Genomic DNA, 18,813 nt, shown 5'->3' with positions numbered 1-18,813 from the left:
GATCACGGGCCTCGAAATGATCACGGAATCGGAGATCCTGGAAGCCGGTAAGAGCCTGCCCAGCAAAAAAGCCCCAGGCCCGGATGCAATCCCAAATAGGGCTTTAAAACTGGCATTGGCACTACAGCCATCCGCCTTCGCCGAGGTCTTCAATAAGTGTCTGCTAGAAGGTACCTTCCCCGATAGGTGGAAGATTCAAAAGCTACTGCTGCTCAACAAGCCAGGGAAACCACCAGGCGAGCCTTCCTCGTACAGACCAATTTGTCTCCTGGACAACGCGGGGAAGGTATGCGAAAAGCTCATTGTACGTAGGCTCAGCCGTGCCATTGAAGATGCCGGCGGCTTGTCGCCCAACCAGTATGGCTTCCGGAAAGGCAGATCAACCCTGGATGCCATTGGCATAGTCACCAACATAGCGGAGAATGCAATAAGTGGGACCCGCTGGAGAGCGGGCCAAAAGCAGTACTGCCTGCTGGTTACCCTGGATATAAAAAACGCTTTCAACTCTGCGGACTGGGGTAAAACGATGGAAGCCCTACGGAGGCTACGGATCCCGGAATACCTCCTGAGAATAGTGGACAGCTACCTCAGTGAGAGGGTGCTGCTGTACGAGACGAGCGAAGGGATAAGATCATATAGAGTGACTGCTGGAGTCCCGCAGGGGTCGGTGCTGGGGCCGCTCCTGTGGAATACGATGTATGATGGAGTTCTGCGACTGAATCTTCCCGAGGGCACGACGGTCGTCGGGTTTGCCGATGACGTCGCCATCGTAGTGGTAGCCAAGGACCTTGCAGCAGTTGAAGCAGCTGCAAACGGGGCAATCCGTGCCGTGGAGACGTGGCTCGCCATAGCGGGATTACAGCTGGCGGCCCACAAGACCGAGGCTGTTCTGATTAGCAGCAGGAAGAAGGTGGAGACGGCCCGAGTGTCGGTCGGCGGACACGACATTACTTCGCAAAGGGCTCTTAAATACCTAGGAGTAATGCTGGACACTAGGCTTTCATTTAGAGAGCACTTGGAGTACGCCAACACAAAGGCCGCACAGATTTGCCGAGCACTCTCGCGAATCCTGCTCAACACCAGGGGGCCAAAGCAAGCAAGGAGGAAGCTGATCACCAGCGTCGTCTCCTCTCAGCTCCTGTATGCTGCCGCAGTGTGGTCCAAAGCGACGAAGGTGCCGAAGCAACGCACCGCTTATGTGCCATCAGGATCGCCTGCGCGTTTAGAACCATTTCTGACGACGCAGCACTGGTCATCGCGGGACTAGTCCCAATAGCAGAGCAAGCGAGGGAAAGGGCCGAGGTATACGAGCTATCTCGCAGGGACACCCACAATCCTCCCACCGGAGTCGAGAGAGAATCACCCAGGCACGAGACCGTCAGGAGGTGGCAGATGAAGTGGGATTCCTCGACTTAGGGACGCTAGACCCACCAGCTGATTCCGGATATCAAGCTGTGGTTGGAGAGGAAGCACGGACAGGTGGACTTCCATCTCACTCAGATTCTGAGCGGCCACGGATGCTTCAGATCGTACCTGAAGCGGTTTGGACACGAAACGGAGGACTGGTGCCCATCATGTGGTCGAGGTATCGTGGAGGACGCTCACCACGTCTTCTTTGAATGCCACCGTTTCGAGTACGAGAGGCGCCAGCTAGAGGATGAGCTAGCCACCAGCATTAGCGTCGGAGGGATCGTGCCGCTCATGGTAGCGAATCCCAAGGCGTGGGATGCCACCACTAGGTTCGCCGCCACTATAATGCGGGAACTACGGAGAGCGGAGAGGGAAAGGAAAGTGTCGGAGGAGTAAGGAGGAACGGCTGTGCGAAGCAATGCTTTGCGGCCGTACCGCATAGCTACGCCCCATTACCCCACCAACAAACCACAGTCCCAGACCCCCACAACTAGTTGCTAACCCTATATAAGAACTAGTATTAAAGCATAATAAAAGTAATAGAATACAAAAAAAAAACACACTCCCATTAGAGGCACGGTGCCACATCTGATAGCCAAGTGTCACGTTTCGCGGTCGCAGACGAAGCCGCAACGATGTCGAGCGGCTAATGCAATGATTATTTATCTGTTAGATACACGGACAGACCAGAAACTACGGTAACAACATGTTCGAGTTCTGTTTAGGTTTTTGGTCAGCTGGTCAGCTGGTCATCGAAACACGAAATATTTGTGCAAAAACAGATAAATAACTCTGCCACGCTCCCGAAAGGCAAAGAAAATGTTGCGGTAAATTCCTATTGCCAATTCCTCAAACAGCCATTTGCCGGTCGACATGTAAATGGGGCGGGGGATGATGTTGAAAGCCAATGGAATTTTCGTTGCAAAATGTAGATACTGATACGGGGGCCGATTAGGCTGCTGGTAACTGTAGGAAAAATTCAGTGTTTCGGCAGATAATATTTTTATGAATAATCTGTTTTAGATATCGCCCGAACAGAACCATAAATTTCAATAAGTGGACGTGCGGGCGAGGCAATTACAGCCCATTGAAATGTTTACTCTGATGTAAATTGTGTTCGATACCCTACAACAAATGAGGGGTAGTATGTATATAATTGTAATGGAAAGCTTTCAGAAAGTGAGTTCTGAATGCAGTGTGCAGGGTATTTTGTGTTTGCAATTCTCCCAGCTCTCAGCTTCTTGGCTCATGGCTTGTCTCGACACTTTGCAATGAAATATGAATGTACTTCGAGCTGTAAATATATTTATTTTGTAATTTTTCTGCCCTCTGTGCACAATTTAGCATTCATTATATTCATGAGTATATCCCTGACATGTTTTGGATTTTTTATTAATGACGGCACTTTGCTAATTCGTTCAGTGCAGGGCACTCGATTTTTCAAACTAGAAGAATGCTCCATCTTTGGATTTGAATGCTGCCGACATTACACACAAATTTTCAGAATCATCGTAAAATCGTATCGAAATGGAATGATAATATCCATTCTACTTTCACTTGGACACCCGCAGGTCACATTGAGAGAGATCACCCCCGCTCCCGCTCCCTCTCTCTCTTGAAGCTTCGGTGCTTCTGTGCCTCTACTTCAGACTCTAATCTGCCTTTGGCGCTACTTCTGAATGCGAACGGCAAACCTCTGCCACTGCTCTGCCAGTTTCTGCCTCCAGACCTGCCTTTTTTAATTTTGCTCTTATTTTGCTTTCCCTTTGTGGAGAGGATAGGTCTGTGGCTTTTTGTTTTTTTTTTGATGAGAATTTTTCAAACACACAACAACAATGAACGCAAATTTAAATTAAAATCGTGGGCGACGGTTCAAAGGGCGTTTCATTCACGCATAATTGACACAAATTGGAGCAATTCGATAACAAAACATTTCAAAAGCACATCTTTGCCTTTCCCTTACTCCTCGCTGTTTGACTTATTGTTATAAACTATTGAATAAACATTTTAATTTATGCCAATTAATTTTGCCACGAAGGGGGGAGTGGCATCCACCAATTTGAAGTTAAAGTAAACAATCCCTTGCCCTGGTTTCGGTATCGGTAACTACAACAGTTTCTACTCAACGTCTAGCTAACAATACTACTGCCGTTTCTCATAAATTTTGACAAAAGATCAACAGGGGAAGGAATATGTACACATGTATGTATATAGAGAAAGACGCAGAGCGTTAAAATCATTTAATAGGAATCTTCATTCCAGACACAAATCTTCCAGCTGTTGAAGGCATCCCAACCATTTGGCGCACAGAGGAAAAAAGCTACAAATTATCTAGAGGTTCGAATGGGAAACGAAAGCAATATACATACATATATGCATGTACATATGTATGTACATTTGTATGTATTTAATTGATATTAATTGATGTCTAATGATATTTCCCCACTTGGAAGTTCTTTATATTTTGCACTTGCTGCCAAACCTATGTAATTTTGTTCAGTGCACCTCGCGTTTGCTTTCTGTTTTTGCTTTTGTTTCGTTCACGTTCACGTTTGCTTTTGTTCTACGTTGTCTCCTATGACGACTGTCCCGTTTTGGCGCTGCCTTTGCAAGCATTTTTATTGAATTTTCTTATTGCTTTCAGTTTGGGCTATTTCTGTCCCGCTCCATCTACAGTGGCGTCGCGCTCATGTCTTCCGATCTTGTTCCGTTACATAAATGAGCGACAAAGCTAATTGTACTGTAATATCTCTTTCTTTACTATGCTGCTGCTCTTCTCCTCTCTCACCACATGTACATATGTATATACATATGTATGTATAACGGTATAGACGCTGCAGTATGTATTTTATGGCTTTATCGCTTTTCGGCCTCCAGCAGATGTGCAGTCTCCATCCCACGCATCATCCATTTGCATCTCTATCTGCAGCTCGCACCACCTCTCCTCTTCGCACCACCTCTTTCTGGCAGCATGCCAATGGATGTTGTTGGTGTTTTTCACCATATTCAAATGGCTAAAAAATCGCAATCCACTCCACAGAAAAAACGTAACCTTTCCCAATTTGGTATTCACACGTCATCACATGATGATTGTCAAGGTCTTTACTCGAAATAAATGAAAGAAATTCCGGAACCGAATACCCCATGAAAACACTTCGATAGCGAAGTTTTAAACACCCTATCAAGTGTATTGTTCTTGTGGTAATTTGATTGGATTATTATGATAGAGATTCCACAAACCCAAATCTATTCGAGCGATCATTGGTTTTATTGATCAGGCTAATCAGGAATTTATTCTCACATTTGCACCTAATCCTGCAAGGGTATAGAAAAAACCAAGCCAAATTACTTGTGGCACATATGTATGTACATATCTGATATCTCTCGTCGCTTGTCGCACATTGGGTTGGGGCAGCGTGCTGGCAGCGATTTTTATGGAGTTCGGATTGCCGGACTCGCGCGCGGACTCGAGGTCAAATTGGGATGCAGAATTATCAGCCGAATGCCGAATCAAAAGCAACAGAGCCATGTAAATAATCAAAAACCCCTGCTATACTCATACTCGTAAATAATTCAATGAATGTCGTTCAGCGATACAAATTTGCTCTGGGAAATATACGTACTTGCTGGAGGGAGGGTCGGACCGATCGAAATGGAGCGGCAGGGTGAGACTTTATCGTGTGGGCGTGGGATTTTGCCAAGCACACTTGGGAAGGAATGGAGGGAATTGATTTCGTTTGATTTCCAATTGTTTTCGCATTTCATTTTTGTTAAAACATACTTTCGGGCTTGGGGAATAAAGGCGGACAGTGGTGGCTGCTCTGGAAGTGCCACCCACTCACCTCTTCAAAGGTTTGAAGGATGTTCTCCCAATAGAAATATTAATTAAAAATTCTACAATATATTTCTACTATGTATGGAAAAAATAACAACTTGAACTTTTTATTCGCTTTGGCCTTCTATGAAAAAAACTTTATAGGTGGGTGGCCCACCACACTTTTATGTCCAATGTATATCACTATATGTATACAAAGATGTGTCAGTTCATACACATGTTTAATTTATATTTTATGCGCTGGAACCACAAGGGAAAACAGAAAGCAAACAAATCAATCCAATCCAAAAAGTTATGAAATATTCATAATACATACCCTTATAAAATGTATACCATGCACACCTTCAGTGCTGTACAACGAGCAGTTGTCTCGATATACAGTTGCGATATACTGAGCCACGCAACTCTGTTTCGCACATTTCTTTCGCAACTGAGTCGTAAATACCGAAAATTAAAAATTACTACGATGAATGACGAGGAAGAACTATACAGGATGTGGCGCACACGAAAGACTGCACTGCAAATGTGCCACGACCGTGGGTATCTGGTTACTCAGGAGGAACTAGACCAGACGCTGCAGCGGTTCCAGGAGATTTTCGGCAACAGGCCAACCGAAAATTGCCCCTCGCGGGCCGATATCATGTTGCTTGTGGCCCACAACGATGACCCCACTAACCAGATGTTTGTCTTCTTTCCGCAGGAGCCGAAGGTCGGCATCAAAGTCATCAAACGCTACTGTTTGCGCATGCAGGAGGAGAGCATTTATCGCGCCATTATTGTGGTGCAGAACAGCATAACACCGTCGGCCAGGCAGGCGCTCGTTGAGATGGCCCCCAAGTACGTTCTGGAACGAAGATTATCCGCTCCTCTAAGACGGCCGGTCGCTACATCTCCTACCGCATCGTCGTCTAAGTGCTCGCCACCATTTTGTACACAAGTTAGTTGCTAAAACAAATAATAATTTATCGAAGAAGAATCGAAAATCATTCCAGACACTCTTCTCTTCGATAAAGCGAAAAATTATCCACAAATACAAACTTTTGAGGTTTTGTTATTTTATTTTGCTGAGAAGCTGTAGCACCTTACCTATGAGACGGAGGTGGCACAACCCCTTTTGCAGGTATTGAAGGAGCTGCACCGTGTACAGCTACTGGAAAAGCTACCGCCCTCTGTGGATACTGTTGCTAATAGCATTCTTGGAATGGCGTATGCATGGTTGCCCGCCATCTGAAATTACAAGAAGACGCTAGAAATAGAATGCACCTCAGGCTATTCCTGGAATCCTGCTTTGACTTTTCTATGACTGCAAATCGAATGTCGTATGAGCTGCAGGAACTGGTATTGTACATGCGTGTAGCCCTTCTTGAAAGTTTAATTAACCCCATTTTCTTCATTTTCAGGACCCTTCCTCAGTGCATCGTCTGATTGCAGTCTTTCTGCAGCACCAATCAATAGAGTTGCGAACAATGTTTATGAACCACTACTAATTTCCATTCCGTGTGGTTTTTAGGTTGAGATCCCATGGAGATGCTGGAGCTGGAGATGGAGATGCGTGTTCCTCCATCGGAGAGATCCACATACAGGATTACGGATCCCAGTTCCAGGCATTTGAGTTATGGCCTTCATAGCAAAAGTATGCTGGCGTATTCCTGGAAGCCATTAATTTGCCTTAATCTCTCGGCAAACACTCTCCCGCACAGAGCCCGGCGAATCTATGAATAATTAAATTTGGCTTTTGCTTAGACAGCTGCCGCACTTCTGGCCGCAAACAAAAAGGCCGAGAAGAAAACCGCTGAGGCACCACAAAACGGTATGCCAAACAGAGGAGAGGCTTAACCGGTCCGTTCCGGGCCAGTCCGTTTCTGTCCAGTCCGGGTGTCGCCTCCTCATTGTTTTCTTGGGAAATTTCACCTTTGAGGACTTCTAAATGGTAACCGTATACCGTAGACGCTGCGTCTGCCGTCTCTCTTCCATTCGGGACGTCGTCCGGGTGTGGGCTCTACTCATTGTTGTTTGCTTTTCCTCTCTCTCTCTCTCTCTCTCTCTCTCTCTGGCCTCTATCCCTCTTTGTTTTCGGTTCCTTCTTTCTCTGTGTCAAGCGGCAGTTAAACGGCTTTCGACGCTTTGGCCAAGGCGGCTACGGGTGCGCAGGGGAGAGGAGGAGTCTAAAACAAATGCCTATTGCTCCAAAAACAACCAGATAATATCTGTGTGTGGAGGTTTGTGTGCGCGTGTGTGTGTCTGTATCCGTATGCTTATCCTTGTTTGCATGCCTCTCTGCCTGTCTGTCTGCCAGTCGCTCATTCTGTTTGCTCTTCGCGTTCCATCTCTTTTCAGGGTTTTCTAGGTTCCGCTCTATCTTTGGCGCTTTTTATACCCAATACTCAAAATGAGTATTGGGGTATATTAGATTTGTGGTAAAAGTGGATGTGTGTAACGTCCAGAAGGAATCGTTTCCGATCCCATAAAGTATATATATTCTTGATCAGCATCAATAGCCGAGTCGATTGAGCCATGTCTGTCTGTCCGTCTGTCCGTCCGTCCGTCTGTCCGTCTGTCCGTCCCCTTTGTGAAGGCATAAGCCTCCACAGCACTAACCACGACACCATCCCCTGGAGGGACCGCCCCGACGGCTGGCTATCTAATTTCATTATTTCATTATCACTTTTTATCCGATTCTTATTACTTCTATTATAATTAGTATTACTTAGACAACGAACAATGAATCCTTAGTTTCCCCAATTAAAATAAGAAATAGGCTAAGAAAACCCCTAAAATAGTGAGGCGTTTACTTATTAGCAGCGAAGAGACAACACGAAAGAAAGACGCCTACTACGGCCACGCAGCAAAGATAGCCGACATGGAAGAGAAGGAAACGAAGAGAATCGCCGGTCGCTCTTACGCCCACGCAGCCAAAGCAAGAGAGAGAACGGCCGAAGGCAAAGGAACAGCATGCAAGAGAGCGAAGCGGCAGAGAAGCCGCTGATCGCCCACGCAGCCGAGGCCGACAGCCGAAAGCTGCGCAGCCACGAAGCGGCGGAGAAGCTGCAAAAGGTAAAGCAGAGGCCTGGCACGGTCCAGCGCGGGCGAGGCTCGGGAGTGATCTCGGAGGGCTGAGCCAGACCGGTTGTGCGGCGGAAGCCAAAATAGATGTGAAAAACTAGCCGTGACCGCGCCGTGTACGCAATAAGCCGTGGGCGTGGGCGCCCGCACGCGGTGAATAAAACCAGCTGTGACCGCACCCAAGCGGTGTGCAAAGGAAGCCACCGAAGTGACGAGGACCCGCCGTGGGAGAACAGGACCCAAAGAAGGGACACAAGGGTGAGCCACCTCACGTATGTGAGCTCTGGGGGGGATAGATCGGAGCAGTAGGCAGGTATAAGCAGAACATTCCCGCAGTTTCTTTACATATCTATGCCCACATGTTGTTTATGATATTTTTTTTTGGCGTTTATTTCCCCGCTGCAGGCGCGGGATTTTAAGTAGGGAAATGATCCGAAAACAATGATCCGACACCAGCCTCAACCCAATCTCTGTCTCAGAACATTCGCCTGTAGGAGTCACTCACCCCCCTCCCCCCCTCTTCCCCTTTTCCGGGAGGCCCGGCGAAGTGGATGTGAGTCGTGGATTCATGCGGCATTCACCAAGCTGGGTTTTCCCTCTCCTATACCTTTCTCCCCTGGGGACCCGGCGATGCTGGATGTGAGTCGTGGATTCACGCGGCATTCGCAAAGCTGGGTTCCCTCTCCTACACCCTCGCCCGGGGGACCCGGCGACGCAGATGTGAGTCGTGGATCATGCGGCATCTGCTAGGCTGGGCTCCCCTCTCCCACACCTTTCCGATCCCTGACCCAAACCACGTCTCCCGCCACACATGACCCCCAACGCACGTCTCTGCAGCTCCCAAGCACGGCTTCACCAACGCCTCGTGGCCGGGCCAGGCCCGACCGTCCCACGATCCACCCCACGGGCGCGCTTTCGCCACGAGCGGCTCTCCCCTTAGGTCCTCACACAACAAATTTTGCTGTGGGGAAGGACCGGGCCCTGGACAGACTGAGAAGCTGTACCTCGGCCTGAGAACTTCCTTACAGATGGCGCCCGAGCAGGGACTCACGAGGGGAGAGTCGTTGAGCATAGGGAATAAGTGAAAAGCAGTTAAAAGTGAAAAGGGAACCAAGCAGCAGCCAACAATTAAAAGGCAAGACCCACAAAAGCAAAACAGCAAACGATGCTTAGGAGCCACGGATCAGGAAAAGCAGCAGGAGAAAAGGAAGGAAAACTTAAAATCAGTGATTAGCAGCCAAAAATCAGAGTCCCGGCGAATAGCCAGCACCAATCTTTGATCCCTCGACTTACATATGTACAGCTGAGGCTGGTTTCTCTAATACCCCCCAAGCAACAGCCGCCGGCACGTGTCCCAGACGCGCCGGCGAAAACCACGCGAAAAAAAAAAACGAGGGGGAACGTTGTGAGTTGCTGCGGACACCGCAACTCTACAGTTATACCCGATACTAAGTCAGTATGGCTCTCCTCCGGCAGACGCCGCTAATATTAAACGACACGACAAGGAGTGCGTGCGAGAGAGACAGAAAATCAGTCTGAGCGTGACGTCGGGTGCTGCGTAGCCAGTGCAAATTGATTTGTTCCTTTTGGCTATAAAAATGATCTGATCTGATCCAGATTCAGCAATCTGATATATATGATCATTATCTATGATTCTGCGTTTTTAGTTTTCTCGTATCCTCAATATTGTGGATGCAACAGATTTTCGTCCTTTGTGGGGGCGGAAGGGGGTGGGGCGAAATTTTGAGATATACGTTTTATAGTGAGATCTAACAGGAGTGCGGATACCAAATTTGGTTACTCTAGCCTTAATAGTCTCTGAGATTTGTGAATATCCCTAGATTTTCATCCTTTGCGGTGGCGGAAGGGGGTGTGGCGAAATTGTGTGGATACCAAATTTGGTTGCTCTAGCTTTTGTAGTCTCTGAGATCTAGGCGCTTATGTTTTACTCTAAGCAAAGCCGCCTATGCTACGTGTGTGTTAGAGAGAGACGGGGCGAGAAAAAATGAAATTGTTTTCTTGATGCTGGCTATAATAATTATACGATCTGAATCAGATTTTGCACTCTAGAAGATATAGTCATCTTCTACGATTCAGCGTTTTTAGTTTTCTCGTATCGTCGAAATTGTGGATGCCACAGATTTTCGCCCTTTGTGGGGGCGGAAGTGGGCGGGGCAAAGTCTTGAAATATTCTTGTAGCAGTGACATATCACAGAAGTCTGGATCCAAAACATCGTTGCTCTCGCTCTTATAGTCTTTGAGCACTAGGCGCTGAAGGGGACGGACAGACGGACCGACGGACCGACGGACAGACGGACAGATAGACATGGTTCAATCGACTCGGCTATTGATGCTGATCAAGAATATATATACTTTATGGGGTCGGAAACGATTCCTTTTGGACGTTACACACATCCACTTTTACCACAAATCTAATATACCCCAATACTCATTTTGAGTATCGGGTATAAAAAAAACCCACGCGGCCAGCCACCTACGCGACAGAAAGAGACGGGGAGAGATGCCGAAGACACAGCACCGCGTGGCGGGAGAAAATGGCCGCGGACGGCGCCTAAAACTTTGGCACGCGCCGGCGACAAAGCGGCACCAGCGACAGAGTAGCAAAGCAGCAGCAGCGGCGCAGCGGCAGAGCAGCAAAGCAGCAGCGACAGAGCAACGAGGCAGCGGCAGACCGGAGAAGCAGCAGCGACAGAGCAACGTGGCAGCGGCAGAGCGGAGAAGGCGCAGCGACAGAGCAGCGAGGCAGTGACAGAGCAGCGAGGCAGTGACAGAGCAGCGAGACAGTGACAGAGCAGCCAAGCAGTGACAGAGCAGCGAGGCAGTGACAGAGCAGCGAGACAGTGACAGAGCAGCCAAGCAGTGACAGAGCTGCCAAGCAGCAAAGCAGCGGTAGAACAACGGAGCAGCCGGCGATCGCAGAGGAGCAGCTACATGGCAGAGGAGCCCTCGGCCACAAAGCCATGGCCACGGCCAATATAAGGCGGAGCAGGAACACCGGTCAGGACAGTTGTTACCGAGCAGTCAGACAGTCATTACCGGGCAGTCAGGTAGTTGTTACCGAGCAGTCAGACAGTCATTACCGCGCAGTAAGGTAGTTGTTACCGAGCAGTCAGGACAGTTAATACCGAGCAGTCAGAGAGAGATTACCGAGCTTCCACAGGGAACCATTCCCTGTACCGTGCCGCGTGTCCTTCGAACAGGACCCCCACCTCAGTGCCGTGTATCCTAGTATAGGAGCCCTGACCCAGTACCGTGCTGATAACGACTCACACCGGTGCCCCGATTAGTGGAACAGGATCAGGATGAACATCCGCTGGATAGCGTCCCGCAGGAAGGACGAGCTGCAGAGCCTAGCTAAGGAGTTTGGACTAGGAGAATCTGGGACTGTAGAGGACCTACGGAGCCGGATCACCGCATTCATCGCACGCCCTGGGCACCCCGAAGCCGTGCCCCAGGGACCACCGGAGTCCAGCCACGTCACCCGGGCCAGAGAGCCGGACGAAGATGGAAGACAGCAAGGAGGGACCAAAACTGCGATTAATTGTACCCGAGCTGCCCAGCACGAGCCAAGGATCCACCCACGGATACCGCGAGTCAGCAACCGAGACACCGGCCGCCCAGGACGAGCAACCACAACGAGCTGCCCAAGGACCACTCCAAGGAACCAGACCAGAGGCGTCCAGCAAGAACCACGAGCCAGTACCCACTACCGCTGGACCCCTGGCCACGCCTAGCCACCAGACAACCACGGAAGGAGAACAGCCACGTCTTCCTCAGGGACATCGGGTCTCACGCCCCGGAGGGGGTGAGATCTCGTACTCGTTACTGGCGGACAAACTCCGGAAATGGGGATTTACTTTCGACGGCCACGCGGACCCACTAGCGTTCATCGAAAGGCTCGAGGAGCGAGTGGAATCATACGGCGGGAGCCCAGAGCAGTTGCCGCGAGCCATCTCCGGTCTCCTTACAGGTAAGGCCGAAGGATGGTTCCGAACTTTTCAGATGCAGGGACAGAATTGGACAGACTTTCGGAAAGAATTCCTAGAATTCTTCCTGCCCCCCAGATACTTCCAGCGGCTGGAAGACACCATACGAAGTCGGGAACAGAAGCCCAAAGAATCCTTCCGGGATTACCTTATAGATTTGCGTCTGATGATGCAACGAGCCCAGTATACTCGGGAACAGGAACTCGAGCGGATCTACGAAAATCTCCGTCCGGAGTATCAAATGTACACGCGCAGACAAGATTTCCGATCACTCACAGAATTGACCCAGCTCGTCTCGGCCTACGAAACCGCGCGGGACCGAGACGCACTCCGCAGCGTCGGGACCACGCAGAACCATCGACCCCGTGCCGCCTATACCGGCAATGGAACCAACCCACAACGAGGCAACACACACGAGACACCCGGGAAAACCGAGATCGCCAACCGAGGAATCGGCCAGGAGCAAGAGCAGGCGATCGATGTACAACGAGCCTGCCGGAACAGCGGGGAAAACGGCCATTTCAGTGGTGCGTGCACAAACCGACAGAAGCTGTTCTGTTGGGAATGTGGCCACCGAGGGGTCCGGACCATCAACTGCTGCCGGAAACCAGCGTCGGGAAACGGGTCTCCGCCTAACTGGGACATGGACGGAGGCGCGCACCCTGGAACAGGAGAAACCCACCCATTAAGCATGACCGGAGGAAGGATCGCTGCCCTGGTGGACATCAATGGGAAAGCATTTGCGGCCACCCTCGACGCTGGAGCCACAGGATCCTTCATCAGTGAGCGGCTGGCGAAGGAGATAGGGACGACCGAGAACAGGCGAGAGGTGAGGACCAGGATCCGCCTGGCAGATGGAACCAGGAAGGAGATCAACCAAGCGATAGCAGTCACAGTGCGCCTGGATCAGCAAGAAACACAGGTATCTCTTCTTATAGTCCCCACGGTATTAGACGACTTCATCTTGGGACTCGACTTCCTCTGTGGCATCCGCGCAAGGATCCACTGCGGACGGGCATATCTACAGATGAAGTTGCAGCAGAAACCCGCCGGGACGATACCATCATGCACCGCCCAGCCACGCCCACGGTCTGTCACGTTTGCGGACTCCACTGCCATCCGAGACCAGCCGCAGACCAACACCCCACAGCCAACCACGAACCAACCAACCGCAATGACAACAAAGCCCTACCAGACAAGATCAAGCAACAACCCCAGGACTACGCCACCACAACAGGACACGAAGAAAGCTACGACGGAAAGAACTGCGACACCGATGGAACCAACCATGGCCAGTTCCCCAGCACGAACCCCGACACCAACAGGACAACGCAACAAAACGAAGACTTTGGCAGAGACAGCTACGGCTCCACTGGATCAATCCAGGGCCAGCTCGTCGAACCGGGAGTCACCAACAGGACACAGCAGGAAACAAAGGACTTGGGCAGAGACAGCTACGGCTCCACTGGATCAATCCAGGGCCAGCTCGTCGAACCAGGAGTCACCCACAGGACACAGCAGGAAACAAAGGACTTGGGCAGAGACAGCTCCATCCAGGGCCAGCTCGTCGAACCAGGAGTCACCAACAGGACACCGCAGGAAACAAAGGACTTGGGCAGAGACAGCTACGGCTCCACTGGATCAATCCAGGGCCAGCTCGTCGAACCAGGAGTCACCAACAGGACACAGCAGGAAACAAAGGACTTGGGTAGAGACAGCTGCGGCTCCACTGGATCAATCCAGGGACAGCTCGTCGAACCAGGAGTCACCAACAGGACACAGCAGGAAGCAAGGGACTTGGGCAGAGACAGCTGCGGCTCCACTGGATCAATCCAGGGCCAGCTCGTCGAACCAGGAGTCACCAACAGGATACAGCAGAAAGCAGAAAACTTCGACAGAGATAGCTTCGGCGCCGCTGGACCAACCCAGGGCCAGCTCATCGAACCGGGAGCCAGCAACAGGACCCAGGAATCACCAGGATATTCCAGCAAAGATAGCTGCGGCCCCGCGGGATCAATCCAGGGCCAGCTCATCGGACCGGGAGTCACCACGTAGTCACCCAACACGACAGACATCACGTAAGCCACGAACCCCGATACCACAGGACGAGATCACAGAAACCCCGACGACGGACTACCAACTGGAGCCATTAGCCGACGCCGAGATAGCTCGGGAACGCAGCCCGTTTCGCCCAGCCGACTCGGATGACTACGAGAACGCGATCTTGGCCACCATTACCGCCCTGGAACTGGAGGACCTGTCGCCGTGGCAGCAAGCCCTATACCCCACAACAAAACCCCACGGAACGAGACAACAGGACGATCAAAACCATGATCGCCCAGTACATCGATGGAGACCAGCGGACATGGGACGAGCTGCTGCCCGAACTCAGCCTAGCCATCAACAGCAGCACATCGGACACCACAGGCTTCAGCCCAGCATTCATCGTACTCGGCCGGGAACCTCGGTTGCCTGGAGCCTTGTACGAAGAGACGACCCCAGGACTAGGCGAAGTGACAGAGACCCCAACCAACAAGGCCAAGCGACTCAAGGAAATCTTCGCCATCGTACAAGAAAATACCCAGCAGGCATCACAGACGCAGAGCAGGACCTACAACCTACGTCGACGCGAATGGAGACCCACGATCGGGACGCTCGTGATGCTACGCCAACATCACCTGTCCAAAGCGGCGGACAACTTCGCTGCCAAACTGGCTCCCAAATATGAGGAGCCTTACAAATTAATTAAATTTATTTCTCCCACCATAGCACGACTCCAGAAGCATCCGGGAAGACAACGACGAACGGCCGGACTAGCCGACCTCAAGGCCTACCACGACAACGAGCACACACTCACCAGCGAAGACAACGAAGACAACGATGACGACGACCCCAGCACCAGGAAAACCGCGAGTTCATGAGGGCCACCGCGGGGAAACCGCGTCCACACTCAGTAAGATAGCTTAACTCCCCTTAAGGGATTAGAGTAAGACATAGCCAGAAACTAGAAAATGCACCGATCAGGGAAACCCAGGGCACAGGACACATCAGTAGCACAGGGCAGGTTCTAACCAAACAAGGTTTCTTCCCCCCACCAGATCCGACATGGACAACCCAAGGACGAGCGACGCACAGCCTCTAGAGGCAATGGATGGCACGGAGGGGCCGCCCAGCTCAAGGCAACCACGGTCCACGACCAGCCAACCACCAGCAAGCCACCACTCTCCGACCCCGCAAGCAGAACCGGGCAACACCACGCAGCCTGGACCATCAACAGGAGCCGTACCACGACCACCCAGGCCACCTAGGCCATCCCGACGTCGGGCCCGCCCCGAAAGCCCACCGTCGCCCCGCCGGGCGACAACCATGACCTGGGCATGGCTCAACGACGTCGTCCATCCGAACACGTCACGAAACAACCTGGCTGGGATCATCACAGTGGAGGCGATGCGGCCATCGGACTCAGACGAGGAGGTCCGAGCAGGCCAGGCCCAGCAGGAGCCACCAAGACGCCTACGCCGCCGCAAGCATCCAGGCCAAGGAACAGGCACCGCCGTCACCCCACGCGCGACTCGAAGACGCGTCGAGCCAGGACACGTCAACCTGGACCCCAACTCCGAGGGGCAGAGCAGCTCCCCAGTCGCGCCCAAACTGCGGCTGCGGTCCCCACCACCACCGCCCTATTACCTGTACCGCATGGGAGAACCGCTGACCCCACGGCCGAGCTACGACAGCAGCTCCGACGAAGGGTTCACCAGCCCCACGATGGAGGCCGACTAGCACTGGGAGCTGCCCCAACTGCTCCAGGAACTCGGCCTGGGGGACGGACCCGTGTCCCCGATACCCAGGGATGACGGAGACCAGGAGGTAGTCTGGATCCTGGGAGGGCAGGAGAACCCAAACGGCCCGATCCCGGACACCAGCTGGGACGACGGGTGGCACGCCAGACTGCAGGAGTGGGACGCGCAGGAGGAGGCGGCAGCCCCGGAAAGAAGGGATAATCCCGATTGGCAGCCGCTGGACCACGCACCAATGAAGTGGCTATCGCCAGTTCCCACCGACCACAACGCCCCGAACCCGGAACCGACGAGCTGCACGGCCCGAGAGGCCGAACCAGGAAACGCGAGGCAACCAAAGGAGGACAGCGACCTGTCATTGGGTTTGGAAGAGGCAGAGGCGGGCGGACTGCTCACAGCGTTCGACGAGATGCCCGAGCTAAACACGCTGCAGGAGGAGCAGGAATGGCCAATCGCCCCAGTCGCCTGGCGGGTAAGCACGCCTGACCGCCGCATCCCGCAAAGCCTGTTGGAAGGCGCCAGCGCTCAGGCAAACGCGGCGCGTCACGGGCGCAGCCGGATCCGCAGCTTACAACACCACGACGGCCAACGCTTCCGCGTATGCATCAGCGGGAATTTGGTGCGCAGTTCACCGCGCCCCACCCCGAAGTAGGAAGGGAGTGTGAAGGCATAAGCCTCCACAGCACTAACCACGACACCATCCCCTGGAGGGACCGCCCCGACGGCTGGTTATCTAATTTCATTATTTCATTATCACTTTTTATCCGATTCTTATTACTTCTATTATAATTAGTATTACTTAGACAACGAACAATGAATCCTTAGTTTCCCCAATTAAAATAAGAAATAGGCTAAGAAAACCCCTAAAATAGTGAGGCGTTTACTTATTAGCAGCGAAGAGACAACACGAAAGAGAGACGCCTACTACGGCCACGCAGCAAAGAGAGCCGACATGGAAGAGAAGGAAACGAAGAGACTTGCCGGTCGCTCTTACGCCCACGCAGCCAAAGCAAGAGAGAGAACGGCCGAAGGCAAAGGAAGCGAAGCCGCAGAGAAGCCGCCGATCGCTCACGCAGCCGAGGCCGACAGCCGAAAGCTGCGCAGCCACGAAGCGGCGGAGAAGCTGCAAAAGGTAAAGCAGAGGCCTGGCACGGTCCTGCGCGGGCGAGGCTCGGGAGTGATCTCGGAGGGCTGAGCCAGACCGGTTGTGCGGCGGAAGCCAAAATAGATGTGAAAAACTAGCCGTGACCGCGCCGTGTACGCAATAAGCCGTGGGCGTGGGCGCCCGCACGCGGTGAATAAAACCAGCGGTGACCGCACCCAAGCGGTGTACAAAGGAAGCCACCGAGGTGCCGAGCACCCGCCGTGGGAGAACAGGACCCAAAGAAGGGACACAAGGGTGAGCCACCTCACGTATGTGAGCTCTGGGGGGGATAGATCGGTGCAGTAGGCAGGTATAAGCAGAACATTCCCGCAGTTTCTTTACATATCTATGCCCACATGTTGTTTATGATATTTTTTTTTGTCGTTTATTTCCCCGCTGCAGGCGCGGGATTTTAAGTAGGGAAATGATCCGAAAACAATAAAGACACCAGCCTCAACCCAATCTCTGTCTCAGAACATTCGCCCGTAGGAGTCACTCACCCCCCTCCCCCTCTCTTCCCTTTTCCCGGGAGGCCCGGCGAAGTGGATGTGAGTCGTGGATTCATGCGGCATTCACCAAGCTGGGTTTTCCCTCTCCTATACCTTTCTCCCCTGGGGACCCGGCGATGCTGGATGTGAGTCGTGGATTCAGGCGGCTTCCTCAAAGCTGGGTTCCCTCTCCTACACCCTCGCCCGGGGGACCCGGCGACGCAGATGTGAGTCGTGGATCATGCGGCATCTGCTAGGCTGGGCTCCCCTCTCCCACACCTTTCCGATCCCTGACCCAAACCCCGTCTCCCGCCACACATGACCCCCAACGCACGTCTCTGCAGCTCCCAAGCACGGCTTCACCCACGCCTCGTGGCCGGGCCAGGCCCGACCGTTCCACGATCCACCCCACGGGCGCGCTTTCGCCACGAGCGGCTCTCCCCTTAGGTCCTCACACAACAAATTTTGCTGTGGGGAAGGACCGGGCCCTGGACAGACTGAGAAGCTGTACCTCGGCCTGAGAACTTCCTTACACCTTCAGCCCCTAGTGCTCAAAGACTATAAGAGCTAGAGCAACGATGTTTTGGATCCAGACTTCTGTGATATGTCACTGCTACAAAAATATTTCAAAACTTCGCCCCGCCCACTTCCGCCCCCACAAAGGACGAAAATCTGTGGCATCCACGTTTTTAAAGATACGATAAAACCAAAAACGCAGAATCGTAGGGAATGACTATATGTTCTAGAATTTAAAATTTCAACCAGATCGTATAATTATTATAGCCAGAATCAAGAAAACAATTTCATTCTTTCTCGCTCTGTCTCTCTCTAACACACAGGTTTCATGGTCGGTTTTGCCAATTGCAAAATATGAGTTCAAGGATCTCAGAACCTATAAGAGCCAGAGCAACCAAATTTGGTATCCGCACTCCTGTGATATCGGACCTTGACCGTTTCGTGTCCAAATTTCGCCACACCCCCTTCCGCCCCCGCAAAGGACGAAAATCTGGGGCATCCACAAATCTCAGAGACTATTATGGCTAGAGTAACCAAATTTGGTATCCGCACT

The 18,813-nt window shown here is 51.9% G+C and overlaps 2 protein-coding genes across 2 annotated transcripts; both read left to right on the top strand.

Annotated features, from left to right (window-relative positions):
• The first annotated feature begins 5,650 nt into the window (after nucleotides 1-5,650).
• Nucleotides 5,651-6,324, top strand: LOC117191318 (DNA-directed RNA polymerases I, II, and III subunit RPABC1-like). The gene is made up of 2 exons (XM_033396219.1): nucleotides 5,651-5,781; nucleotides 5,946-6,324. The coding sequence occupies exons 1-2, from the start codon at nucleotides 5,716-5,718 to the stop codon at nucleotides 6,192-6,194; spliced, it is 315 nt and encodes a 104-aa protein (XP_033252110.1). The 5' UTR covers nucleotides 5,651-5,715; the 3' UTR covers nucleotides 6,195-6,324.
• Nucleotides 6,325-8,253: 1,929 nt separating this feature from the next.
• Nucleotides 8,254-17,718, top strand: LOC117190419 (serine/arginine repetitive matrix protein 1-like). Its single transcript, XM_033395496.1, has 2 exons — nucleotides 8,254-8,566; nucleotides 15,414-17,718. Exon 2 carries the CDS (start codon nucleotides 15,421-15,423, stop codon nucleotides 16,093-16,095), a length of 675 nt encoding a protein of 224 aa, XP_033251387.1. The 5' UTR covers nucleotides 8,254-8,566; nucleotides 15,414-15,420; the 3' UTR covers nucleotides 16,096-17,718.
• Nucleotides 17,719-18,813: the final 1,095 nt, after the last annotated feature.

The sequence above is a fragment of the Drosophila miranda genome (assembly GCF_003369915.1).
Source record: "Drosophila miranda strain MSH22 chromosome Y unlocalized genomic scaffold, D.miranda_PacBio2.1 Contig_Y1_pilon, whole genome shotgun sequence".
NCBI classification, from domain to species: domain Eukaryota; kingdom Metazoa; phylum Arthropoda; class Insecta; order Diptera; family Drosophilidae; genus Drosophila; species Drosophila miranda.
This window is presented reverse-complemented; position numbering and strand designations above follow the sequence as displayed.